Raw genomic sequence first — 26,578 nt, forward strand, 5'->3', positions numbered from 1 at the left:
GGTGCCAATCTTTATTCCATTCAAAGGGCTGAGGCAAGAGGATGCCAAGTTTTGGACCAGCTATGCTGCATAGGAAGACCCTGTTCCAAAACAAGTCTTATTTTAATATTATTTTGGAAATGCTGAGTAAATAATATTGGAACAACTGACTATGCATTTACACAAAATTTGAGATTTTAATTGATCACAGATTTTTAACACAAAAAGTCCAAAACTCTAGATGAACTACAATAAGTCCTTACAAATCAATAAGATGACATTTCTCAGTAAGAAAAGAGGTAAAGTATAGCTGGATATAGAGTTCTGGAGTAGGGTGCTTATGTAGAGTATAGTAGCATATGTGAGGCCCTGGTTTCAATCCACAATAAAGAAAGCAAGTGGGGCTGGTGATGTGGCTCAGCTGATAGGATGCTAACCCAGTATGGTAGTTTGAATAAAATGTCCCCATAGGTCCATAGGGAGTAGCATCAGATCACTTCCTACTGCCTGTGTGGATAAAGATGTAGAATTCTCAGGTCCTTCTCCAGAACCATGTTTGCCGATATGCCACCATGTTTACCACTTAGTTTTAGGAAAGAAACTCCAATCATTTCTGAATATTCCTTAGAGGTTTTGGTGCTATGAAGAGACACCAGGATCATGGTGATTCTTATAAAGCATTTCATTCGGGCTGACTTACAGTTTCAGAGGTTTAGTCAATTATCCTCATGGCCCTGAGTTTCACCTCCACTAATATATAAAGCCAGATCCAAAATGCAAGGTCATCCTCAGCTACATAGTTAAGTTTGCAGCTATATAAGACCTTGTCTCAAAAAAAGAAAGGAAAAGAATATGAATAGGCAATTTGTAAGACAGTACAAATGGCCACTAAACATATGAATAAATGTTCAACTTTATTATTAAAGAAACACAAGGCTGGAGAGAGACAGAACTCAGCCATTAAAGGCTAAGGCTCACAGCCAAAACTTCCAGAATGTAATTAAAACAATAGTGAACAAAAGATGAGACATCTTTATTATACTCTAAGAGAAGCCAAAATGGGAATAAACAATGAGCCACCTAGGCAAAAAAAAAAAAAAAAAAAAAAAAAAAAAAAAAAAAAAAAAACTACAACTTGAGTCACCTTCCCTTAGTTTTTTGCTTATTTTTTTTTTTGTTTCTTACCACCCATAACTGCTACTCCCCAGAGCAGGTTCCCTCCTAGATTTCTTACCATTTTGATAAAGATGGAGTAAGTCAGTTTCGATAGACATGCCAAGAAAAGTTTTCACTTCCATTACAAATCTGTTCGATTTTGTTCTTGCTATTATTGTTGTTTTTTTAAAAAATATTTCTTGGTTGGATAGTTGGTTGCTTTTCTTTTCTGGTTTAAGGGACAGACCTTTTACCAAGATGACTAATACCAAGAATGAATTTGTTCAGGTGAGGACTCAGCCCTGAGTCACAAAGGTACCACATTTCTGTTGGCCCATACAGAATATTATCTAAACAAAACATAAGCACAGCAAGTAAAATGCAAGACTCAAGCTGAGGCAGCAATACACATGGGATTACTGCAAATGGGTAAATAGGGAAGGAAGAAGAAAAAGATGTGTAAAAAAACCATATCACCAGGATTGCACGTAGTCCCTGGCCCTGTTCTAAGTTTGAATAAAGTCATCTGATTCAGTGTTCGATATAACTTAAAGTCATTTATTAATTCTTCCCTTGTTCCCTTGGGGAACTTAAGAGACACTGGAGCTAGCTGACTTGTTTGAGATTAATTAGTAATTGGCAGAGCTAGGATTTGAATCCTGACCTGCTGATGGGGTAATTTTCACTCACATTCCTTCTGAAAGGAATCAAAGGGAAAAGAGAGATCTAAGAGAACAGAAGGAAGGTGAAAGAGAATCTCAAGTTCTCAAACCCTGAGAAGCAGTTGTCAGAGGGCACCCAGACTCCTTTGCAGTTCTAACCCAAGCTCTTGCAGTGATCTTGGGTTACCTTGGTCCCTGTTACCAAATCTTCCTGAGATGATCTAGTTAGAGGGGTTCCATCTAGGGAAACAGGCGTTATGCACATAAATAAACAGTCTTCTCATGCTATGGGGGAAAAAGTGTTTTCAGAATGAATCCACTTGAGTTCAGTAACATAAAAGTACTGGCTTTGGGTCCCTTTTCATCCTGTTTCCCTAGGCATTACCTAGACAGCAACCAATTGAAAGATCCCCTTATGCCCTTCTCCCAGCATTTAGCTGACATTTAAACAGGAAAGGATACACTTTCAGCTTTGTTATTTGGTTGGCTCTTTGAGACAGAATCTCTCTGTGTAGCCCAGGATGGCCAGAATTCTCTGTGTAATCCAGACTGATCGTGGCCTTGCAGCAATTGTCCTGTCTCTACCTGAGTGCTGGGATTATAAGCAGCAACTCACATGGCTAAACTGCAGATTTTGAAGTGTAACAAACCATTTCATCTTAGTAAACTTAGATGTGTTCAGTTTTTTAATTCCATTCTGTTTATTTATTTATCCCCATGGTGCTGACAAGGAAACTCAGGCATAACACATGCTAAATAAGTGCTCTACCCCAGCCCTATGCTCCCAGACCCCTGCACAAAAGTTTTCTATACTAATAATGTTATTATCTATAATGCCTGTTCTACTTTTCTTTTTGTAGTTGTGACAAAACACTGACCAAAAGCAACTTGGGAGAGGTAAGGGCTTATTTGATTACGTTTACAGATCACAGTCCATCATTAAGAGATGTCAGCACAAGAACTGCAGCAGAAATCAAGGAGAACAGTGTTTGCTTGCTTAGGCACAGTCTGATGCTTGTCTAGGTTTTTAATATAGCTCAGGACCATCTGCCCAGGAATGGTGCTGCCCACAATGGGCTGGACTTCCTACATCAATTGACAATGAAGAACTCCCACCACATGCCCACAGGTCAATCTTATTTATACAGTTTTTCAATTGAGATTTTTTCTCCTTTAAAGTAATTATAGGATGTGATCTGTCATGCTGACATTTAAAACTTACTAGAACAGGAGCATAGAAGGAAGGAAGATCAGGGGGCAGATGCTTGAGTCCTGCATTGAGGGGGGAACAGGATGAGTGTGGGAGATGGAAGGAGAGGGAGAAAAGGGAGGGAGAAAGGAGGAGGAGGAAATAAGGGTGGCAGTATCAGAATCCGGAGGAGACGTGAGAGAGGTACAGAGGGTCAGGAAACCAAATAAAATAGGCAGCAGGGAGGATGAGGAACTGGAAATAGCCAGTGGAGGGTCCCAGACACCAGAAAAATGTGAGGCTCCCAGGACCCAATGGGATTGACTTTAGCCATACTTCGCAGAGAATGGGGAGATAGAACCTGTGGAGACCACCTCCAGTAGATAGATAGGCATGGCCCCTGGTCGTGGGATGGAGCCACCCACCCATCTCAAAGTTTTTTTTTTTAACCCAGAAATGTTCCTGTCCAAAGAAAGCACAAGGACAAAAAATAGAACAGAGACTGAAGGAAGGGCCAACCTGGAATGGCCCCACCTGGGGACATATCATGTCTGCAGACATCAAACACATCACTGCTGTGTGGTCAAGAGGCACTTGCAGAGAGGAACCACATGTGGCAGTTCCTGGGGAGGTCCGGCCAGCAATTGACCAAAGCAAAGATAAATACTTAGAGCCAACCATCAGGCTCAATTCAGGGAACATGGTGGGGGAGCTGACAGAAAAACTGGAGGAATGGAGGGGGATTGCAACCCCGTTGGAAGAACAACATAGACTGGCCTGACTACCCAGTTCTCTCAAAGTCTCGACCACCAACAAAGGAGTGTACCTGAATGGATCCATGGATGGCCTTGCCTGACAGCAATGGGAAGGGAGGCCCTTGGTCCTGGTGAGGTTTGATGCCCCAGAGTAGGGGGATGCTAGAGCGGTGGAGCAGGAGAGTGTGGGTGTGTGGGGGAGCACTCTCATAGAGGCAAAAGGAAAAGGAAGGGCAGATGTGGGATGGGGGTGGTGGAGGGGGTAACAGGGAAGTGGGATATCATTTGAGTTGTAAACAAGTGGAATGATTAATAAAAATTTTAAAGATAAATAAATAAACCTGCCAATAAAAAACTTACTAGAACAATATATATTCAGAATATATATATCTATATATATATATCTATATCTATATCTATATATATATATATATATATATATATATATATATATACATTCAGAATATATATATATTCACTTCCAACTGGCAAAAGTTATATATGCTTTGGGGTTCAACATAATGTTTTGATACTTATATATTATAGTAGAATAAAAATAAGTAAAATAGCATACTTATCATCCCACATGCTTATGTCTTTATGGGAAGATGGTCTAATACCCACCCTTCCAGTAATTTTGAAATACTTAATGCATTAATCTATAGTCATGATCAGGAGGATTAACAGACTCTGTTCTTCCTGTCTAGCTGCAGCGTTGTGCCATTTAACCAATACTCCTCTCTACCAACAGGATTTATAAAGTTTATAAACGGCAGTTTCCATTCATTCCAGAGCCTACTACACCTCTCTTTTCCATTTTCCAGCTCCTGAAATAAATTCTCAAGAGCCCTCTGGTCTTCTTCCACTGTGTTTCTCAGTTTTAGGATTAGATTAGGATTAGTTCTTTTTCTCATTGCTAGAACTAAATACCTGACAAGAAGCAGCTTAAGGGAAGATGAGTTTATTTTTGGCTAGTAGTTGGACACTTGAGCTCTCTGCTATGGCAACAGGAGGGTGAGACAGCAGAAGCAGAGCAAAGCAAATGCCAGTGCTCGGCTCACTTTTTCCTTTTTCCGTTATTATTCAGTCTAAGACTCCAGACAATGCAAAGGTGTCATCCACAGTTAGGGTGAGTCCTCCATCTTCAGTTAAACCTCTGGAAAGCACCACACAAGCAATCACAGAGCTGTCTCATAAGTGATTCCAAATCCAGTTAGGTTGACAACCAGCATTAATCATGTGGCATTCTGCAGACATTAAACCTTTATTACTAAATCAAACACTGAAACATAAGATATAAACTGAACTCTAGACCATTCATGAAGTTAGTGGAAAGATACTCTGGACGTTTATAAACCTATTTCTGGAGAAGGGGAAGAGTGTCAAGATCCACTTCCTCTGTCTTCAGCTAGGGCCTCTTTCATGAGTCCCAAAGCCACATACTCAACTGTTTGCTGAGTTGTTTTCCTCAGGTGGCCCCTGCACATGTGCCAATCACATGCCTTCACAAGCTTCCTCCTCTTCCCTTTTAAAAATTATATTTTTATTTTTTCATTGAAATTCTTATACACTTATAAACTATTTTAATCATATCCACCATTACCATCCTCCAATTCTCCTCAGTGTCCTCTACATCTTCTTTCAAAATTTATGAACCCCACTTTTTTGTTGTTATTGCTAACCTCTAAGTCAAATTAGTACTACCCATATGTGCATGGCTGAAGAGCCATCTACTGAAGTATGAACAATTTACTAGCACCATGTCCCTACAGGAGAGAGATCTCTGCCAAGGGTGAGACATTGCTCTCCCACTCCTGTTGGAACTTTCTCTTTTTTTTTTTTTAAAGATTTATTTATTTTATGTATATGAGTACACTGTAGCTGTCTTCAGACACACCAGAAGAGGGCATCAGATCCCATTACAGATGGTTGTGAGCCACCTTGTGGTTGCTGGGAATTGAACTCAGGACCTTTGGAAGAGCAGTCAGTGCTCTTAACCACTGAGCCATCTCTCCAGCCCCCTGTTGGAACTTTCACTGGCTTTACATATGCAGGTAATCATAGTTACTGTGAATTAGGGTAGGCAAAAGCCACATCCAGTCCAGAAATCAGCTTTTCATAGCTTTCCCACTTATCTGCCAGTTCTTACATTCTTTCTGCCCACTCTTTTAAGATGTTCCCTGAGCCTTGCGTTGGGGGAGGGTAATATAGAAGATTAATCTACAGCTTAGAACTCAAAGCTCTTCACACTTTGCACTTTGAACAATTACCAGCCTCTGCATTGTTACCCATTTCAAAAATAAAGCTTCCCCCCTAAAAAAATTAGAAGCAACATAAATCTATAGATATAAACATAAATATTTAGAAAGCAGTTTGACAGAATGACCATTTAACAAAACAACAATAGGTTCCTCCTAGGACTCATGATCTCCCAAGTCATGAGCTTTTGACCAGGTTTACATTGCCAGGCAGGAAACCTCTCCTGTGGAGCAGCTGGTTTTCCCAATAGCTATCATTGCCACTATTGCACAAATAGCTGCATCTTACCAGACAGGTCAGTCATGATAGTATTCTGCATCCAGTGCTAAGAGAGATCATTGCTGTCTTTTCTCCTTAGCAGCCTAAATTACACCTTCTAGCACTATGTAAGCTAGCCAGTATGGTATTTCCTAGTCAAAGGAGGTTAATTTCTCTATGTCCTGTGTCCAAAATGACTGGAATAAAATACCTATTCCAAAATAATAACTGTTTATGAGTAATATAAACAGTTAATAATAATGTTAATAATAGTAACAATAATAATAATGCTTTTCTTAGCATGTCTAGTGAGACTCTGACTGACTCCTAGACTTCTTTACATCTTGATAAGGAGTAAAATAAGCAAGAAACCAGAAGGTGACATAAGTAGTACTCTTCTTGTAATAAATTAGGTGGCTCAGTGTTTATCTGCTTTTTGTAATACTTATTTATTAAATTATATCAATCATTAATGATAACTGTTAAGAATCATTTTTTAAGAATCATTATTTATAATTTATTTATTAGATTTTTGTTGAAGGTATACAACCAAGAGCAATGGCAATAACCTGTATTGTTTTAGGTGACTCTGGAGCTTCCCTGACCAATAACTTGTAAGAATGTATACTATGCCTGGCACTGAGTTTTTCATTTACTAGCCAATGTCTTCTGGCAGCATTGTTGACTGCCCATGCAGGATACTTCCATTCAAACTCCTTTTTCATATGAATATATGTGTATGTGTGTGTGTGTGTGTGTGTGTATGTATATACATACATATATACATATGCATATACATATACATATATTACAGCTATACCCTGCTCTCCTCTATCTCCCTATCCCTATCACTATCCCAATTTATGCTTTCAATTATTTTTCACACATCCATCCTCCTGTGTTCTCCCTCTCAGTGGTCACTCTGTTTCCCATCCAGCTCTGTAAGGTTATGAACCCACAAGTGATCTAGAATAATAGTCAGTATGCTTTCCATTAAAGGTTTAAACACAATTTATGTTCCTGTATAAATTTATATGTTGGTAACTTAGTCACCACAGGGATGAAATTGGGAGGTAGTGTGGGCCTTCAAGAGATGGAACCCAGAGGGAGGCTGTTGGGTCATGAAGCATGAAGTAGTTCCCTGGTGATTCCTTGGTAGTTTTCAGGAGATGGGTGTTATAAAAATGAACATGTCTAGCCCCTCATGTTTTCTCAGCCTCCTAACTCAAGGCAAGTCTGCTCTTTCCCAAATGTGTTTCCACCATTGCTATCTGCAGGGAAGTGATAACCCTGTGCTACGGAGACTGCTCAGTACTGTTTAAACTTTGGACCTGAAGAGTTGTGCACAAATAAACCTTTTCACAAGTATATTGGCACAAATATTGCATTTATAGTAGCAAAAATATATAAAACAGGGTGAAATATAGTATAGTGGTCCCTTGGTATCCACACAAACTGGGTTCCAGAACCTCCTACAGATATCTGGGGAAACTCAATGTCTATATATTAAATGATGAACTATTGTATAACCTACACATGTCCTCAATATACTTTTTAAAATTTTTGATTTGCTTATTTTATGTGTATTAGTGTTTTGTCCACATGTATGTCTGTGTGCCACATGAGTGCCTGGTGCCTACAGACAGTGTTCCTCAGGAGCTGTGCACTATGTTTTTCACCTTATTTTAGTTTGTCTTGAGTGCTTTGCCCACATGCTCATGGAAACCAAAAGAAGGGGTGGAGCCTCTGGAACTGGAGTTGTGAGCTGCCATGTAGCCTTCTCTCCAGCCCCTCAGTTATTTTTTGGACAAAACCTCTCACTAGATCAGAGGCACATTAGTTAGGTTAGGGTAGCTGGAAGGCAACCATAGTTGGAGAACAGCTAACTGGACCATGAAGATGAAATCTAGAAGTACAACAGCTGACAAATAGAAGCTACAGAAAAGGGAAGAATAAAATGGAAGAAGAAACACAGGTTTCTGAGATCACTGGGGGGGGGGGTTTTCAAGCACTTTATATCAATCTCACACTGCTTTTTGCTGAACTGTTATGGAAAGATTGTTTTTCTTGTTTGCAGAACTATTATTTTGGAGCATTGTTATTTTCAGATGAAACAAATACTAAACAATACAACACACATATAGAGAGAGGAGCTAAGGCTTTGAAACCAAGAATATTACAGAAAAGCCTGAATTTTAAAAGTACATTTTATCTATCTATCTATCTATCTATCTATCATCTATCTATCTATGTATCCACCCATTTATCCATTTATTTATTTGTGCATCTGTCAACAATAAGCCCTTTGTGTTCTACAATTATTTTTTTAAAATAAAATTCCATTTAGCCTGGCAAGGTAGTCCATACCTGTAATTCTAGCATTTGGAGGCAGGATGAGGAGTTCAAGGTCATCTTCAACTACATAGAGAGTATGATGTCAACCTTGATTGTATGAGACTCTGTCTCAAAAAATAAAGAAGGGGGGATGAGGAAAAACAAAAAAAAAGTCCATATTTTTTCTTTTCATTTTCTTTTGAGACAGGGTCTCTCTATGTAGTCTTGGCTGTCCTAAAACTCTCTATGTAGACCAGGCTGGCCTCAGACTCAGAGATTCTGTTGTCTTTGCCTCCCAAGAGCTGGGATTAAAGGCAAGCACCACCACACTCACCTGAAAAATATCATTTTCCATACCTTAAAAATATTCCATGAACCAATAACAGTGCCCAGTTCCTGAATGACACCTTAACATATGTGCTACAGCCAAAAAAAAAAAGGACTCACAGTTCTAGTTCCTTTAAAATATATATTTAAGATTTTACAGTGGAGTGGAAGTCAATATTTGTCAAAGAGATTACCCACAGTTTTCTACTAAGAACAGTAGCTGATAATTTTATTGTTTGCTACGTGCTAGGCCCTGTTCTGAGCACTTCCCATGCTTGAACATGTTTGATTCAATAACATCTGAAGTAGGAGCCACAGTCATCATAATTCTCTAAAGGAGGAAGCAGAGGCACTGAGAATTCAAGGAACTTGCATGTAGCCACATTAACAGCAAGAGTGGAAACTAGGATTCAACACTAGACATTCTGGCTACAAAACCTTTGCCCTTAACTATAACAAAATCTTATTTTCAGTATCAGTACTTTTGCATCAGTGGTACTTTGAGTTGTTGCTGTGCATCAAGTTGGACCATTTCCATGAGTTAATTGACAAAAGCAGATAGACACTCTTTTAGTAACTTTAGTAGCGCTGTCTGCTCGTAGCTTTTCAGTACTACTAATCTTCCACACACGAGCATGAAAAGATTACTTTCTGAGACCAGTCAAGAAAGACAGTCCTCAAGGGAGTATTGTCTATTAATTTCATTTTCATTAATCTTCTTGTCAATAGCAGCTTTGCGGGGTAGGATAGAGGCAAAAGGTGAAGCTGGATTTTATGGAGGCCAGATTGCCTTCCAAATTGATTGTGTAGCAGAGACTACCCTTGCTCTTCCTGCCTCCAGTCCCTGAGTGCTGGCATCACAACCACTGCATCATCATGCCCAGTGACAGCAGATTTATTTGAGTATAATTTACTCATTTATAGTGAATTCAGACCTAGAGATATAGCTTAGTGGTAAAGCACTTGCGTAGCATGCATGATGTCCTAGATTCTAGCCTCAGAACCAACCCTATTAAGTATAGCTCTAGAAAATTCAAGGGGGTTCAGTATGCTCTTGTGCCTGCTGGGAGTCACTTTACCCCATCTTCACACACCTTTAAGTCACTATTAAATCACTCTCTGTTTATTAGCTTTTCTAAATAGCTGTGTAATGAAATAGCATAGCATGTAGTCTTTTGTGAATAGCTTCTTTCACTTAACATGATGTTTTCATGGTAGGACAATAAAAACAAATTATTAATTATCCCTTTTTATGAGACTAGGGAATGGAAATTGAGTCCTTGGGCATGTTAGGTAAGTGTTCAACTCCTGAGCTACAACCAAAGTTATCTGTAATCTAACTAATTTACAGAATTCTGGGCTGTAGAGATGGCTCAGCAGTTAAAAATATTGGTTGCTCTTCCAGAGGACCTAGGTTCAATTCCCAACATCTTTTATGGTGGCTCACAACCATTTAAAACTCTACTTTTGGGAGACATGATATACTCTTCTGCCCTCTACCAGCAGCAGCAGTAAAACACTCAAGTGGTACTCAGTTATACTTGCAAGCCAACACCATATGCATAGAGCAATTTTTAGAAAGTAATTCTAACATGTTTATCCTTTTAAGTCTTTTTTTAACTTAAAATTTTTTTCTTGCTTGATACAAGAGTTTCACAATGTAACCCTGGCTAGCCTGGAACTCACTAGGTAGACCAGGCTTCAAAATTACACAGATCTACCTGCCTCTGTGTTTTCCACTGTAGCCCAGGCTGTCCTCCAACTATAGGTATCTGAGAACTGTTTTGAATTTCTGTTCTTCCTGCCTCCACCTCCTTAGAGCTGGAATTAGAGTATACCACAATGCCAAGTTTAAGCAGTGCTGGGGGACTCAACCCAGGGCCTTGTACATGCTAGGCAAGCTCTCTACCAACTGAGCTATATCTCCAAACCCTATATGCTAATGGTAATAAAGACGAATAAAACAAAATTTACCACGTTGTAATTTATTTTTTATTATATTGAGAAAAGGTCTTATTGTGTATCACAGTGGCTTCAAAGTCCCTCCATGTTGTAGCACAGGTCAGGATTGTGTTTTATTCTATGTATAAACCTTTTTTTTCCCCATTCATTCACTATTAAACGTTTGAGTTGTTCTTATTACTGAGCTATTGTGAGTAGTGCTGCTAAGAACATGGATGCAAATGCCTTTTGATTGCCTGCTTTTAATTCTTTGGGGTACATACCTGGGAGTATACTTGCTGGAGACCTGGACAGTAGCACATCTAGTTTATTTTCAGTGCTGGGAATTGAACCCAACACTTTACACATGTTGAGCAGGTGCAGTACAATTAAATAGCATCTCCAGCACAGCCTATAGTTTGAGTAATATCCATACTGTTTCCATAGCATTTATACAATTTATATCCTCACCATAGTGAATAAAGAGATCCCATACCTCCTTGACTTTGCCAACACTTTTTACTTTCCTTATTCCCTTGAGATAGGGTCTCTCACTGAACCGGAAGCTATATTGGTCAGCCAGTGAGCTTCCCTGATCCTACTGTTTCCACCTGCTAACACTGGAGTGACAAGCACAAGCAGACATGGCTAGCATTATGTGTGTGTGCTAGGAATTCAAACTCGGGTCCTTATGCTTACACAGCAAGTGTTTTTAACCACTGAGCCATCTCCCCAGCTCTCAATATTTTTTTAGGCATTTAAAGAGCCCTTCAATCAGAACACTTAAGAACCACTAGTAGAGCATACTAGAAGATGTAAAATTCTGAGCCACTTCAAATCAAATATTTATTTAGATATTGAGACCAAAAGACCCACTCTCTCAGTCTCATCTCCCCCTTTTGGTTCTGTTTCTCTGTTTTCTGTAGAGGAATTTTAATTTAGCAACATGTCTGGTTTCACAGGAGATCACATCCAAAGACCTTTTAGGTCCATTTGATCTAGCTGGAATGCAGACATGTCCTTAGTACATACCTTTAATCCTTAACAATGAAGGTAAGGTTAGTTTGTAGAAGGAAGCAGCCATGTTTGAAAGTGGCATCTAATTGAGGGGCAGACAAAGTGATGAATCAGAGAAAGGTTTGACAAAGTGAGTCAAAGATAAAATAAACCCAAATGATATGAGAACAGCACAGGAAGTAAAGGCTACTTAAGAGTAGCACAGGGAGAGAGAGGTATGGCAGTTTTAACTGGACAGTTTTACAGAGACAGGTTACAAGCTAGACACAGGTGAAGATAGAATAAGCCAGAGAATGAGAAGGAACCAGAATATGAGAACAATATTGCCAAGTATGAGAGCAATTCAGTGAGAAGCAGAGAAAAGATGGATTGAATTAGTCAATTTGGAAGATTAGATTGTACAGAGGTTAGGTGCTTTCAGTTTTAGGCCTAGGGCTAACTCAGAGAAAGAAATGTTCTGTGTTTAGCCCAAACTGAGTATTCATACAGCTTGGGTGTGGCTCATATTTCATCCCTTCTTTAGAGGAAATAAAAGAGACATTTACACTTTTCTCCATTTATTTCCCCCAAATTCTTTCCCTTCCTATATTTTTTTCTGTACCACTTCCAGGATATGTATATGTCATATTCCATCCTTGGATCTTTTCTATAAATCGTTCCTGGATTTGCCATAAATATACAGACAATATTTTGCCCATAATTAGGAGAGTTTAAAGTCAGTTTGATTTCTAGAACTTCTAAACCCAGAGTCATTGTGTGGTCAACTGTGATGACAATCAGCCACATAGTCCATTTGTCTATACCATTAGGTAAAATTTCAATTTTATAATTAAGAAACTTCCAAAAATACCAACAACATCTATTCAAAATTTATCCTGAAGAATAAAATAATTGCCATCAGATGTTAGATTGTCAAATCTGAGTAAGACATATTGTAAATATGGGAGTTCAGTGCCTCTATTTATTTCACTCTGATGTGGAAACCACCAGAGAACAGAAAAGCACCCAAAACTCCACCACAGCACCAGTGTTCCTGCAGTGGCACAGTAGGTCTTAGAAGAATGTCTTGCCACAGGAACACAGGAAAAGCCAAGATCTGAAGCGATTAGAATATGTACTCTCTACAGCAATAAAATATCAAAAGAGATAAGACTATTTTTCAGTTTGGGAGCCTTTTGTTTTTTGGCAAAGAAAGTACACTGCTTTCGTTAGTTGACGTGAACACACACATATGCATGCACACATGGATACACACATTCATATTTATGTCACTTGCTATGTTTAATTGTAGCTTTTTTTTTTTTTTTTTTTTTTTACAAAAGTGATGATGAAATTTTCCTCTGACCACAGTGTGTTTGAGTACAAATGGTTCCTCTTTCCAGGCCCAGGTCTGAACAGAAATAAATTGGTAGTGGGGTGACACCCATTCTCCCATAGCAGGACTCCTTGGGAGTGGAGAGTAAGGATGGAGTTGTTCTTCATTAAGTAGGGAACATACTAGGAAATTGAACACATCCTTGTGGGGAAACTCTACTGCCTTTATAGCTCTCCACAGAAACTGATGTCCCCTGCTAAGCTAGCTTTACCATGGTCAAAACAGAGCATCCTCCATAGTTTGATGTGTGCTGGCCAGTATCTTTGCTACCCTGTGGCATGAAAATCAGTGGGTTAGAGCCTGCCTCCTCCTGTGCTTCTCCACAGGGACCCTTTTCCTCAGCTTGGTCCGGGGATAGAAGGGTAAGAAGAAACAGGAAACTTTGTGGCAGCAAAGGAGAAATGAAAGAAAAAGGACCGAGAACAAATAAGATAATGCCAGCAGAAAGGAGAACAACAGATGCGGAACCATAAGCAATGAGGGAACTATAAAGTGAAATATGAAAGAGTGCTAAAAATTCTAATAATAGTTCCCATTTTATATACTAGGTATTGGATAAACATTTATTTAAGTTTTTCTCTTTCAAACTTTATTTAATATAATAAACCTTCTAGAAAGTACCAATAGTACACCTATTTTAATGTGATGAAAGATATCTTGTGGTAAAAATTAATAAAACCCCCTCAACATGGAAAAAAGTCAGGAGTATAAAATGAGCTAACTAGCATAAAATCAGATGACAGAAATAAAAATATTAGAATAATTGTGAATAAACTAAATTCTAGTTAAATGGCAATGATTTCATACTGGAAGGAGAAAGAAAATTTGCACTTCATAATGTTTCTTAGAGCAGAGATAGAATTTAATAGTACAGAAAAGAAAGTAAAGATGTAGAAATGTACCAAGCACATACTGCCAAAGGAAAGCTTATGAAGGTATCTTCAGATTAGTCAGAAGCAACTTTAAGGCAAAACACAATACTTAACTAAATGATGAATGTCCGGTTCACTAAAAACCAATAACAATTCTAAAGATTTGCATGTATTTGATGAAATAGCCTTTAAATACACATTCAAAAGAGAACAAACAGAAACTATAATATTGTAGTAGAATATTTTAATACTTGCCTCCTCGTGATTACGAAGTCCAGCAGGAAAAAAATGCAAGTAACCAGAAGCAGTGCAGACCTCTATTATAATACCAGCACTCAATGAGGCTGAGACAGGAGAACTATGAGTTTAAGGCAAGTCTGGGCTACATAATGAATTTGAGGTGACCTTGAACTACACACATCAAGACTCTGTCATACAGAAACAAAAACAGGCAGGGAGGACACTGAGTTTGAAGCCAGCTTGGGACAGCCCGGGCTATGTAGAGATGTCCCTGTCTCAGAAAATTAAAAAAAAAAAACAAACAAGCAAATAAATAAGCCAACCAACCAACAAACAGAATACCAAAATCAGCAAGTACATTGTTTTGACCTGTACAGTCCAGGAACTTGATTTAATGAACGCATGCAGACCACTGGGCCCAGTGAAGTAGAGAACAGACATTTTCCTCAAACACTAATAGACTGTTTATAGTAATAAACTAGACATGGTGTCATTAAGCAAATTTCATCAACTTCACAAGGACTGCTACAATCATAGATCGTGAAGATGCAAAGGACCAGAATAACTGAGACCTGCTTCTGAGAGAAAACTGGCAAACTGGCAAGTTCTCTTTTAGCTAAGTGGGTGCAGCCACAGTACCGCATAAAGGGTGCTGTTGAGGAAGTCAATTTATTCTATTATCCAGGATCCAAATAGGCAACACAGTGAAGGGATGTGGAAGAGATGGAGGTTAGGTGGGAGCTGCACTGGGATAAGGTTTTTTTCTCTTCCAAACCTGATATTTTCCAAGTGGAAGGTGAAGCCTCAACTCCATGTTTGCCTAGGGATCTATCCAAAAGGCAGATATGCAGTGTAGGCCCTGGGGATGCAGTGAAGATGATATACAAATCAGAGCCCTGACTCTTAGGGAAGTGTTACTGGTATGCCAAGAACTTCTTACTCAGAGAACCTTTGTGGACTGAGGTCTAAAACTGAACTTTCATTTGGTTAAATGTAAATATTATTATCCTTCCTTTTCAGAGCAAACAATGGAAAGCTTTCAAGGTGCAGGAGCTAGACTCAAATATGCAAATGCTATACTTGAATATTTAAACACACAGAACCCTGAGGCTGGGGTAATAATGCAATGCTAAAGAGATCAGGGAGGATACACTAACTACACAAACCCTGCTGTTAAAAGCTGCTCTTGAACCAGGTATGGTAGTTCAGAACTGGAACTCCATCACTTGGGAAGCTGAGGCAGGAGGATTGTCTCGAGTTCAAAGCTCTAAAATGAAAAGCTTCATTGGCCAAAAATAAAAAAGCTTTATTGACAATGGTAAGATTAGGGACAGGAAAGGGTTGGGACCTAGAAAGGGTTTAGATGTAGAGTGGAGAGGGGACACTGAGAAGGCTACTGGAGGTCTTAGCTAAGATGCTGAACTCCTGCCAGTGATGCTGGTACCAGAAGCCAAATGAGGTCCTTTATTTACTAACACTCGAAGGTCCATCTTCTTTCAGTGACTGAGGGATTAGAAAGCAGAACTGGCTAACTATGGGGAAGAAATAGATGCCAAAGAGCTGGGAATGTTCTGGGTTTTGTTTGTTTTGTTTTGTTTTGTTTTTGTGGGGTGAGAAATTCTTGGCCCTGGAGTATACTCTTGTATAAAATAGCACTACTTGGTTCAATGGAGGTCACTGTGTTGACTTTGACATAAGTCTTACATCCCTCGGAGTGGGGTGTCACTGGAGGGAAGGACACAACTTGCCTGGAGACAACCCCTGTGCCTGGTTGCCAGTATCTCAAATATTCCAAGAACTTCAGACCTCTGGACAAGGATAAACAGTCTTAGTAACTCATCTTAGAAAGCTAGCTCTTCCAAACACACTTTACTACATCACCACTGGTTTTTGGGAAACCTTGCTTATCAGATCAAGCCACACAAACTGACCCCTTCCTCTCCTCCCCTTTCCTCTCCCCTCCCCCTCTCCTCTCCCCTCCCTTCTTCTCCCCTCCCCTGCCCCTCCCCCTTTCCTCTCCTCTCCTCCCCCATCCCCATTTCTGCTCCATTCTTGAAGGTCTAATTCAATTCCTGTCTAATCTATAATGCCTTCAAAAGTGAACCTGACTACATTTGTCTGCCCCAACTTTTTTCTGAACTTAACCCATAGACAAATAACTTGCCCCACTTGCTTATTATAATTATTAATATATAATAATTATGTGATGATGATGATGAATCTTTTCTAATTGTTTTTGTATAACTTTCCAAAGTTTAGGCTAGGAGCATAGACTCCCTCACAGCACCTAATGTGTGTTATTTATCCATAAATTAAAATATTATCTCAGTATGGAGACCTAGGTGTTTGTAGGCTTTAGGACACTGACCCAGCAGCCTCAAGTTTCACTACAAGGGTCTCATTAGATGCCTCATTCACAAACAGCAATCCCTTTAGTGGACTCTACCAAACCTATAGAAGAAAAACCCTTGATAAAGAAAGAGGCCTTTCAATTAAATTAAACATGAGCTATGAGGGCATGGCATGTGCTACTAACCACATTCCAGTCATCTGTGTATTTTCTGTGGTGCCAGGGGATGTCTTTCATAAGCTACTTCAGATAAACTAAAAATCTAAGAAAGGGACACTTGTTCTGTATACACGGCTGCAGGACAAGCCCCCTGATGGCTGTTCCTTTGAACAGTACCAACCTCAAGCTTCTCCTAGGCTATCTAGAGTCACTTGGGTAAGCTGGAATCTTGTGGCAAAAAAGTCTTCTCTCTCTCTCTCTCTCTCTCTCTCTCTCTCTCTCTCTCTCTCTCTCCTTCCCTCTCTCTCTCCTTCCCTCCCCTTCCCTCTCTCCCTCCCTCTCTCTCCCTCCTTCTTTCTCCCTCTGCCTGCCCCCTTCTCTCTTACATACACACAAGCACAGGAGAAGCCGGAAAGAATTTTTCATTTGGGAGCAAAGTAGTTACTAAAAAAAATGTGACATCTGACAGAGGGAAAAAGATTCTGAGCCAAGAAAATATATTTGTGTGGAAAAATGTTGGAGGCAACAAATAGGTAGGAGTCATGGAAGTGATGGAAGCTGGCCGAGCCAGGGAGCAGTGAATGCACCTCTGTAGACAGACTGGAGCAAGGGCTCTGAAGCAAGCTGCAACCTCTGCTTGGTATCCTGAGTCTTAGCACACTTGGCTACAGGTCTAATAAAATGACAGAACTTTCAGTTATTTTAAATAAACAGAGTTGCTGGGGGCTGCAATTCAATTGGTAGAGTGAGAAAGAAAGCAATCTTGGGTTCGCCAGCGTGGTGGCTCATACCTTCAAGCCTAGCACTTGGGAAGTCATAACTTCAATCCTAGCCCTTGGGAACCAGAGTCAGGCAGATCTCTGTGAGTTCAAGGCCAACCTAGTTTATGTACTGAGTTCTAGGATAACCAGGGCTACAAAGTAAGATAAAAGAGGGAAAGGAAAAATAGGAAGAGGAAGAGGAAGATTCCCTACTCAAAATAAATAGGGTGTGATGATCTACACTCTCAGGAAGCAGCAGCAGCAGTACGAGGATTAGGAGTTCAGGAATTCAAGGTCATCCTTGTCTATATAACTGTTTTTCTTTTTTTGCTTGTTTTTGTTTGTTTTTTTTTAAAGACAGTGTTTCTCTGTGTAGCTCTGGCTGTCCTGGAACTCACTCTGTAAAACAAGCTGACCTTGAATTCAGTGATATATCTGCTTCTGCCTCAGGAGTGTTGGGATTAAAGTTCTGTGCTGCCATGCCCAGTTAACATAGCCATTTTGGGGACAATCTGGGATACATGAGCCAGTTAATATTTTTAAAGGGAAGTAGGAAGTGTAGCTCTGAAGCTTTAAGCAAAATACCAATTGAAAATTTTCCTTTTTCGAGTGGATGTATGTGCATTACAGATTTATTTGGAGGCCAGTGGTCAACTTTGGTTGTTGTTCCACTTATGTTATCTTTTTTTATTATTTTATTTAATTTTATGGGTATGAATGTTTTGTCTACATGTATGTATGTGTAACATGTACATGTCTTGTGTCTCTGGAGTTCACAAGAGGATACTGAATCTCCTGGAACTGGAGTTATGGATGGATGTGTGCCACCATATGGGTGCTGCGAACCAAACCCACGTCCTCTGCAAGAGGACCACTGGACTCTCTCTAGAACCCACTCTGTTTTCTGGGATAAAAGTCTCTCATTTGGCCTAGAACTCACTGATTAAGCTAAGCTGCTCTTCCAGTAAACCCAGCATCATCTTAAAGAAAAACAAAATCTTTTGAAAACAGATTTATTTATTTTTCTTTTATATGGATTGACATTTTGTCTGCATGTATATCTGTATGAGAGTGTCAGATCCCCTGGAACTAGAGTTCCAGACAGCTGTGAGCTGTTATGTGGGTGCTGGAATTGAACACAGGTCTCCTGGAAGAGCAGTCTGAGCCATGTTGCCAGACCCTAAGCATCACCTCTTGAAGCCTCCTCCTTTTTCCTCGTTTACAAAGAGAATTTTCTATGCAGCTTTGGCTGGCCTGGTACTCATGTGTTTATCAATTACATGCCAGGAGTATCCTCTCCTCATCTACCTGTCAGGAGAACCAGAAACATCCCCAGATATTGATAAATGCCCTGTTGGAACACTTGGCGAGCACCGGTGAGGCAATGGGTTTTATCCCCAGAACAGAAAAAAAAAAAAAAAAATTCAATTTTCTTCAAGGGACATTCAGCCTAAAGGTAGCCCTAGTTATCTGGCAGTGTTCAGAACCTGAGTACCCTAGGAGCAGGGCTGGCAATGAAGCTGGATAAAAGTCTGGAGAATCAGTCTGTCCTCATGAGGCAAACCTGGAAGTGAAGAAATTGAGGGCTTGTGTGACACTTTGCAAAAAAGAGTGTCACTTATTTTAAGAAGCTTATGTGGACGAGTAAAATGGTCAGATTTGCACATTGAGAAGCTCTGTGTTGGTTTTCAAGGCCAGCTAATGAGTACAGGAAATGGGACCATGGTGTGTCTGGGCAGGATCAGATCTGAGACATGTTTTCTAATGTAGTAAGTGACTTCATGGCTAGACAGTATGATTGAGGATCTGGGTGTGAGTATGAGGAAGAGTATCCTAGTCTCGGATTTATCTATTTTGCCACTAATGAAACATTCTGAACAAGCTAAATCTTGGTTGTGGGGTTGTCCTGGACATTGGAGGATGATCAGCCACTGGTCATTGTCTACGACATGTTAAGATTGTTCTCTCCCCAACCACTCCTGACAGGCACGATAACCAGAAATACCCCAACATTGAAGTCATCTGAGAGGCTGAATCTCCCTGGTTAGGAGCCATTGCTCTAGAGTCATTAGAGGGAAATTCCCTGTGACTTCCCCTCTTTTCTGGCACTCCAAACTGTCAGAGTATCTGTTTGGATGGATCTTCCTTAATAGAAGGTAGAGGATACATTGTGGAATATTTTTCCAAGACACTAGCATGTTTAGTTAAACCCATAATATACCCTGTTGTCTGGGTCCTTTTTGAATTTATGAGGTTCTTTTTCACTGGCTAGAGAGAGGCCTGATGATCAGAAACAGGGGTTGGGGGAAGGGAGACATCGTTTTTTTCGTCTCTCAGCTATCTTGTCTCTGCTGCTTTCCGGTTCATGAAAGGAAGAAAACATTGGTGAAAAAGTAAAATGAAGACATCCAACTGAAGCTAGGTATGGGGGCTCATGCCTGTTACCCAGGAACTCTGTAAGGCACAAGGACTGCTGATGGTTTGAGGCCAGCTCACATAGTAACTAGTGACTTCCAGGCCAGTCTGGGCTACAGGGCAAGACTCATTCTAGAAAATGTATCCTCTTCTTTACACTAAAACAATATTAGGAAGCTGAAACAGGAGAATTGGATTTTAGAGGCTAGTTTGGACTCTGTAGTAAGACAATGTCCAAAAGGAGGAGGTGGGGCAGGAGAAAGAATAAAAAGAAACAAACAGGCCTCACCCCCCCATACACACACACACCAGAGTAGATGAGGTTCATAGGTCAGCTCCAGCCACCCCTGGGGCCAAAGTGCAAAAGAGGCAGATGGTAGTCTCAGGCCCAAGTCTTATGGGCTGGAGGGGTCAAAAGGAAACTTGGTGTTGCCTCATCATGAGTTTGATTATTCAAGGCCAAACTGAGAGTTTCTTGTTTACTGCAGTTCCTGGAAAGCTTTCCATTTGTTTTTATTCATCATACACACCAGGGGGTGGCCTAATTCAATCTTAGAATAAAAGCCCTTAAGGTGCCCTTAGAATAAAAGCACCAGAATCTATAAAGAAGACTGTGTTTTTGAAGAAATGGTATCCCTAACCCTCTCTGGCTTCAAGACTCTGAAAAAAAAAAAAAAAAGGTTGTTGGATGTTTAGAGTCAGAAAGAAAGGGAAGTGGCTTTATAGATCCATTCTCAGACAGTAAACCAGGATCAGCTGGGTGAAACCAGGATCAGCTGGGTGAGAGGAAACCCATTCCCTCCCCTCCCCTGTGACACCCTTTGTCTTTTTTCTCACAACCTTCAAATTATCAGAGCCATTTCTAGAGGTTAATGATAAGTCTTTGATGTAACCTCTTGCAATCATTTCTTACTGTTACTGTGAAAGGTTTTAAAGCACTCATTCCATCTAGGCCAGTTGGTGCCCATGAAGGCACTCAGCCAGTTCCCTGGGGCTCTTTTTTTTTTTTTTTTTTTTTTTTTCAGACTGGAGACTCCTTAAAAGGTAGATGGCACAATCATTTTGGAAATGTTACCATAAACTTATTGTGTAATGTTTATAGCACATGTCAACAAGTGTGTATGTTTGAGGTGGTGAGAAAAAGGGAGCCTTGGGCTAAAGAGTGCCAAGCTACTTACAGAAGGAATTGAAAAGGGCAATACTAGCTACCAGTTCCATCAGCTTCGACAATGCTGTTTTCATAACCATTATCTCTTTAGCTAACGCACATATAGTTATGGCTTCATACTAAACCTTTAGCAGCAAGAACCAGTGTCTCAAGACCCCACAAACAAAGCCTCCTAGAAATCTTTCTTGCCCTTTTCCTTTCATAAGACACAGTTCTTTCATCCCACAGTTCTGTGTACATGTTCTGGTGATAGCCCTGGAAACTGTTTGCAGCTCTTTGTAGTCACGTTCTACTTAAGAAAAACAACAACAACAACAACAAAAAAAACTTTGCTTGGTGCTGAGGACTGAACTTGGAGTGCTATGCGTGCTAAGCACACATTTAACCACAGGGCTAGACACCTCCAGCCAAAGTTTGCCTTTAATGATTGTCTTCCATAGCTCGTGGACTTCACAAATATTTACTGAACTCAAGAGCCTTCATTCCAGAGTGGAGTCTTTGTTTAGCTAGACCAAACATTCTGATGGCCTCTGGGTGAGGTTCAGACTAGATATATAATCAGATATATAATCAGCCATTTTATGGATAACTTTTTTGTAGCTGCTTTCAGGTATCTCTATTGACTTTATGTGACCAAAATGCATTTCAGTGGGTGTCACCACCCAGACATGGCTCTTTATCAGGAAAAGAGTGGCAAAAATGGTGTTTTTTAACCCTGTCCAAGTTCTAATGCCTAATACCTGTGAGTATATTGCCTTTCATAGTAAAAAATAAAATGACTTTGAAGATGTGATTACATAAGGGTTAAACGATAGATTTGTGTGTGTGTGTGTGTGTGTGTGTGCCCGCGTGTGTGTGCATGTGGAGGTCAGAGATCAATTATCAGGTGTCTTTCCCAATTGCTCTCCCCCCCACTCTTTTTTGAGCCAGAGTGTCTTACTGAACCTGGAGCTCACCAATTTAGCTAAACTGGTAAATGAGCAAGTCCAAAAATCCAAGGGATATTCCTGTCTCTATTTCCCCAGGGCTGGAATTACAGGTTCATTCTTCTGTGCCTGGCTTTTTATGTTGCTGCTGGGCATGTAAACTCAGGTACTTGTGTTTGTGTGGCAAACACTTTATCAACCGAACTATCTCTCTAGCCCCCAAATCAAGCCTTTTAAAATTTGTGGATTATTATTGCGATCTTTTTAAGAAGAAAATGGAGATAGGTTAGCCGGAGATAGGTTAGCCAGAGGCAGAGAGAGAGAGAGAGAGAGAGAGAGAGAGAGAGAGAGAGAGAGAGAGAGAGGTTTTTTGACCATGGAAACAAACAGAGGGTTTAGTGGTACAGCAACAAACCAAGGAATGTGGGCAGTGTCTCACAGCTGGAAAAGTCTAAGAAACAGTTTATGTTCTAGAATCTCTAAGAGAAAAAGTAGTGCTCCCTCCACTTGGGCTTCCCCTAGTGAGACTTCTGATGTTCAGAAATGGATTAGAACAGAGCTTTTAAGTCACCCAAATTGTGCTGATTTTCCCAGCAGCAGTACAAAACTCAAAGAAACTTCTCCTTTCTTCTCCTTTCCTTATCTCAGGGATGCTCGTTAGCCCCCAGTATCATGGGTCCAGTGTGCAGCCTTTCAACACATTCTATATCGTCTCATTACATATTCTTCACCTTTTTTCATTATGTCTGTGTAGGTGTGCATGCACATACCCACACATGCCATGGTGCCCATGTGGAGGTCAGAGGACAACTTGCAGGATTCAGTTTTCTTCTTCCTTCATCTTTACTCACTAAGCTTTACAACCTCTCAATCTCCCTCTGCCCTCTCCCCCTCCCTCTCCTCCTCCTTCTCTCTCCTGGAATTGGTGACAATCCTTCTACTTCAGTCCTGGAACTGTTAAGCACTTGTTTAATCTAGGCCACTGTGCTCAGGCATGAAACACCATACTTGTGTACAGTATGTAACTTGAAGTCTAAATCTATGGTAAGTTGACTGTGTGTTTTAACAATTCAGGTACACAGGATAGTGACACTATCCCTTGTATTGGGAATGTCACTTTAAAAGTCCAATTCAATTATTACCAGCTTTCAAATATACCCATTGTCCCATCCACAAAGCAGAGCACCACTAAAGTCCCCTATTTACACTTCCAAGTCCACCCAGAGAAATAAAGCGGGTTGGTATTACTAATCTAGGAGTCAGAACTTTGGAAACAAGGGCTCACAGACCTAAGGCTAGAAGCCAGGTTTCCAGATTCTCAGGCCAAGGTTCTTTTCCTACATGACCCTGCCCTAGTGTGTAGCAGGGTGCAGCCTTTGGCACCTGGGACAACTAGGCATCCTGATCTAAGTGGGAGGGGGAGAGGCCAGTCATTGGAGCCTAGCCACAAAGCTCTAGGGGAAGTCACCTTGGGTCTTCCTAAGGACTCCCAGGTAGCTGTGACAGGTGGTGGCGCAGAGGGAGACCAGGTGTCGCTACGTGGGAGCCCAGGAGCTGCCGGCCCCGCCCCATCCCTTCCGCTGCCAGCGCCCAGGCGCCCCCGCGCGCTCGGGTTACCTGCGGCCGTGGGCGGGGCGGCCCTTCCCGTCTGCGCCCGGCTCTGGCCTCCAGCGCGCCTTGGCCGGGAAGTGGGAGCAAGAACAGAGGAGGCGGAGACTGCCGCGGCTCCAGGCGGGCCGCGCTCCGAGGCAAGGGGCTGCATGGCGCGGCCAGCGCTGCTGGGCGATTTGTTGGTGTTGCTACTGTGGATCGCCGCTGTGGGCCAAGTTGCCACGGCCACAGGTGAGTGTGGTCCCCTGGCTGGTTACAGCCACCAGGGGGTGGGAGGTGTGGGAAGGACGAAGCTTGGCAGGGACTTGGGCCGGCGGCGGAGCGCCAGGAGTTCGATTGCTTTGGCCAGGATGCGGGCTGAGGTGGTGGCCCCTTCGATGCCCTATGCTAAGTCGCCAGCCTTCGCCTTTCGTGCTGGGTCTCCCTGATCCTGTTGGATTTGAGGGACCTGGGTGCTGGGGATTTCCCAGGCGCTGTGGCGGGGAGCCGGATGCGGCGACTGGCCATCTCACTTCCCTTGAGCACTAGGGAAGAACCAAGGAGGCTGGAGTCTAGAGAAAGGGGACTGAAGGGAACAGATTTTGGCCAAAATGACCCTTACAAGTGGCTTTGCCTGTGAAGGAATGAGGAACCTTGGGATGGCGACCAAGCCCTGGTGAGCTAGGAACTTCCTTACCCTGAGCCTAATAGATGCTCAGTTTGAAAGTGTGACTTTTAGCAGTGGAAGTTAAGGGGAGCCTCTAAAAATGGATCTTAGTCCTAGTAGCAAAAGGACATAAGGGTCAAGGCTTCCTCTGGCATTAAGAAATCCGTTGAGAATGTCTGACGAGCATCCGGACAGACCTCCTCCAACTTTAATAAACAGTATTTCGTGGAAGATAATCTTAAATTTACGGAAAAGTTGTACATTGTTTGGGAAGTTGCACCATTGCCCGAGTGCTTGTCAACAACGTTTAATGAACTTGGCAGAGTCGCTGTGAAAATCGAAGGTGAATGATTACCTCATGGACTAGGCCTGGCAAGCGTGTCAATCAGGGCCTTTAAAAATAGGTTTTATTATTATACACACACACACACACACACACAAACAGACTTGCTAACGAATGTTTACCAAGTGTGCTGTGTTTTGAAAGGAAAGCTGAAATGTTAATTAGGAAATCCCCATGCTCTGTCAACAAAATATATGTAGAATCTATGACAGGCAGTGTTCCTAAGGGCTGAGGATGTAACAGTGAGAAAAAAAAACGGATCAAATCCTGGAGTCACAAAGCTAGTTACATACACTCTTGGCAGAGGGTATGTGTTTCTCTGTGTTAAGTAAGATAAGGTATGTCACATACCACTAAAGTGCTATGGAGAGAAACAAGACAGTAGGGAGTTACAGTTGTAAATGGCACTGACTTTACTGATGAGTGACATCTGAGGGATGCTTAAGTTTATCAGTCAATAATTGCCTTTTTTCCCAAGGTTCCTGGAGAGGGTACCTAGGGCTTCATGCAACCTAGCTAAGTTCTCTAGGGCTGAGTCACACTGGTAATTATTCAAGTGTTTGCCTTGTTTGTTTTCCTCTGAGCCAGGCTATGAAGGTTGACTTAGAACTTTAGAGTACACAGAATAATCTTTGCCTATGAAGTATGTCCAGTTCAGTTGAGGGTACCAGGTTCCCGTAGGTAAGGAAAACCACAGTCCACAGACTTAACTAGGGTCACTTATCTTATTAATGTCCTGATTTTCACAGTGTCATTCCAACACACTCCCTCCTGCAGGCTCCTTCCCACACACACCTGAAACAACAACCGAGCCCTCCAAATAAGACTGTCAAACCCCAACTTATTTTTGCCACTATCAGTTGTCGCTCTTCACCTTATTAAAACATACTGCATTTGTGCTATGCTGTAAAAATCATTTGCTATCTCTAATTACTCAGAGGTTTAAGGTTTTATGGCTCTGACATTGACTGGATGTAAGACTCGGAGTTAGTCATTATCCCCTCCCTATGTGATAATCTTCTAATGGGTGAACTGAAGAGATTGGGTTCTATGGGTTTTAATCAAATGTTTTAATTGTAATTTCTGTGTTTCGGTGTTGAGCGCTCCGTATGAACATTTTAAGTGTTTCTCTAGTTTTGATCCTGCTGAGTAAAAATGATTAGGTTACTAGTTTGGCTCAATAGCTAAACAGTGACATTGCTTAATAACAGCTAGAATGCCCATGTCTGCTGTCTCTTCAGCAGTTTTCTAAGTGCTTTACTTCTTTTTTGATTTAAAGTTGTATTTTCACAAGTCTTTGTCTCATGACGCTAATACACACTATTGGAGAAGGTGTATGCTTTTTGTGTTAAATAAAATATATTATGTCCAAATACATGGTCCAATAAAGTACTACACAGTGAAACAAGGTACAATAGTGGGCTACAGGTTAGTTAGTAGTTTAGTTTAGTTGGTTTAGCTCAATAGCCCATGTTGGGGCATAGTTTAATAACAGCTAGCCTTGGACTTTTGGCATGCAGAAGAAGTAGGTAGACACCTCCCAATGTTTTAGTATAGGGACTAGGTGGGATCCATGAAAGTATATGCAGACTAGTCATATCTTAGAGACTGGCTTCATAATGGCCGGACCATGTACTCCAAACAATAGGCATTCAGAAGAGAGGAAACTGAAGGCTGGAAAATTCACAGAACAAAACAAATTTGAGATAGGCCATTAGGAAGGGTAGAATTATAATGGAGAAAATTATTTCTAGTGTGCACGCATGTGTGTGTGTTGGTATGTGTCTGTGTGTGTGTGTGTGTGTGTGTGTGTGTGTGTGTGTGTGTGTGTGGTGG

The 26,578-nt window shown here is 41.0% G+C and overlaps 1 protein-coding gene across 1 annotated transcript in view; it reads left to right on the forward strand.

The window, feature by feature from the left end:
* Window positions 1-23,784: 23,784 nt before the first annotated feature.
* Window positions 23,785-26,578, forward strand: part of Il13ra1 (interleukin 13 receptor subunit alpha 1) — a 59,993-nt gene continuing 57,199 nt past the window's right edge. The window contains exon 1 of the mRNA XM_034485736.2: window positions 23,785-23,984. Within this exon, the coding sequence (XP_034341627.1) occupies window positions 23,903-23,984 (82 nt within the window). The 5' untranslated portion in view covers window positions 23,785-23,902. The remainder of the gene's footprint in view (window positions 23,985-26,578) is intronic.

Source organism: Arvicanthis niloticus, chromosome X (assembly GCF_011762505.2).
Source record: "Arvicanthis niloticus isolate mArvNil1 chromosome X, mArvNil1.pat.X, whole genome shotgun sequence".
NCBI lineage: Eukaryota > Metazoa > Chordata > Mammalia > Rodentia > Muridae > Arvicanthis > Arvicanthis niloticus.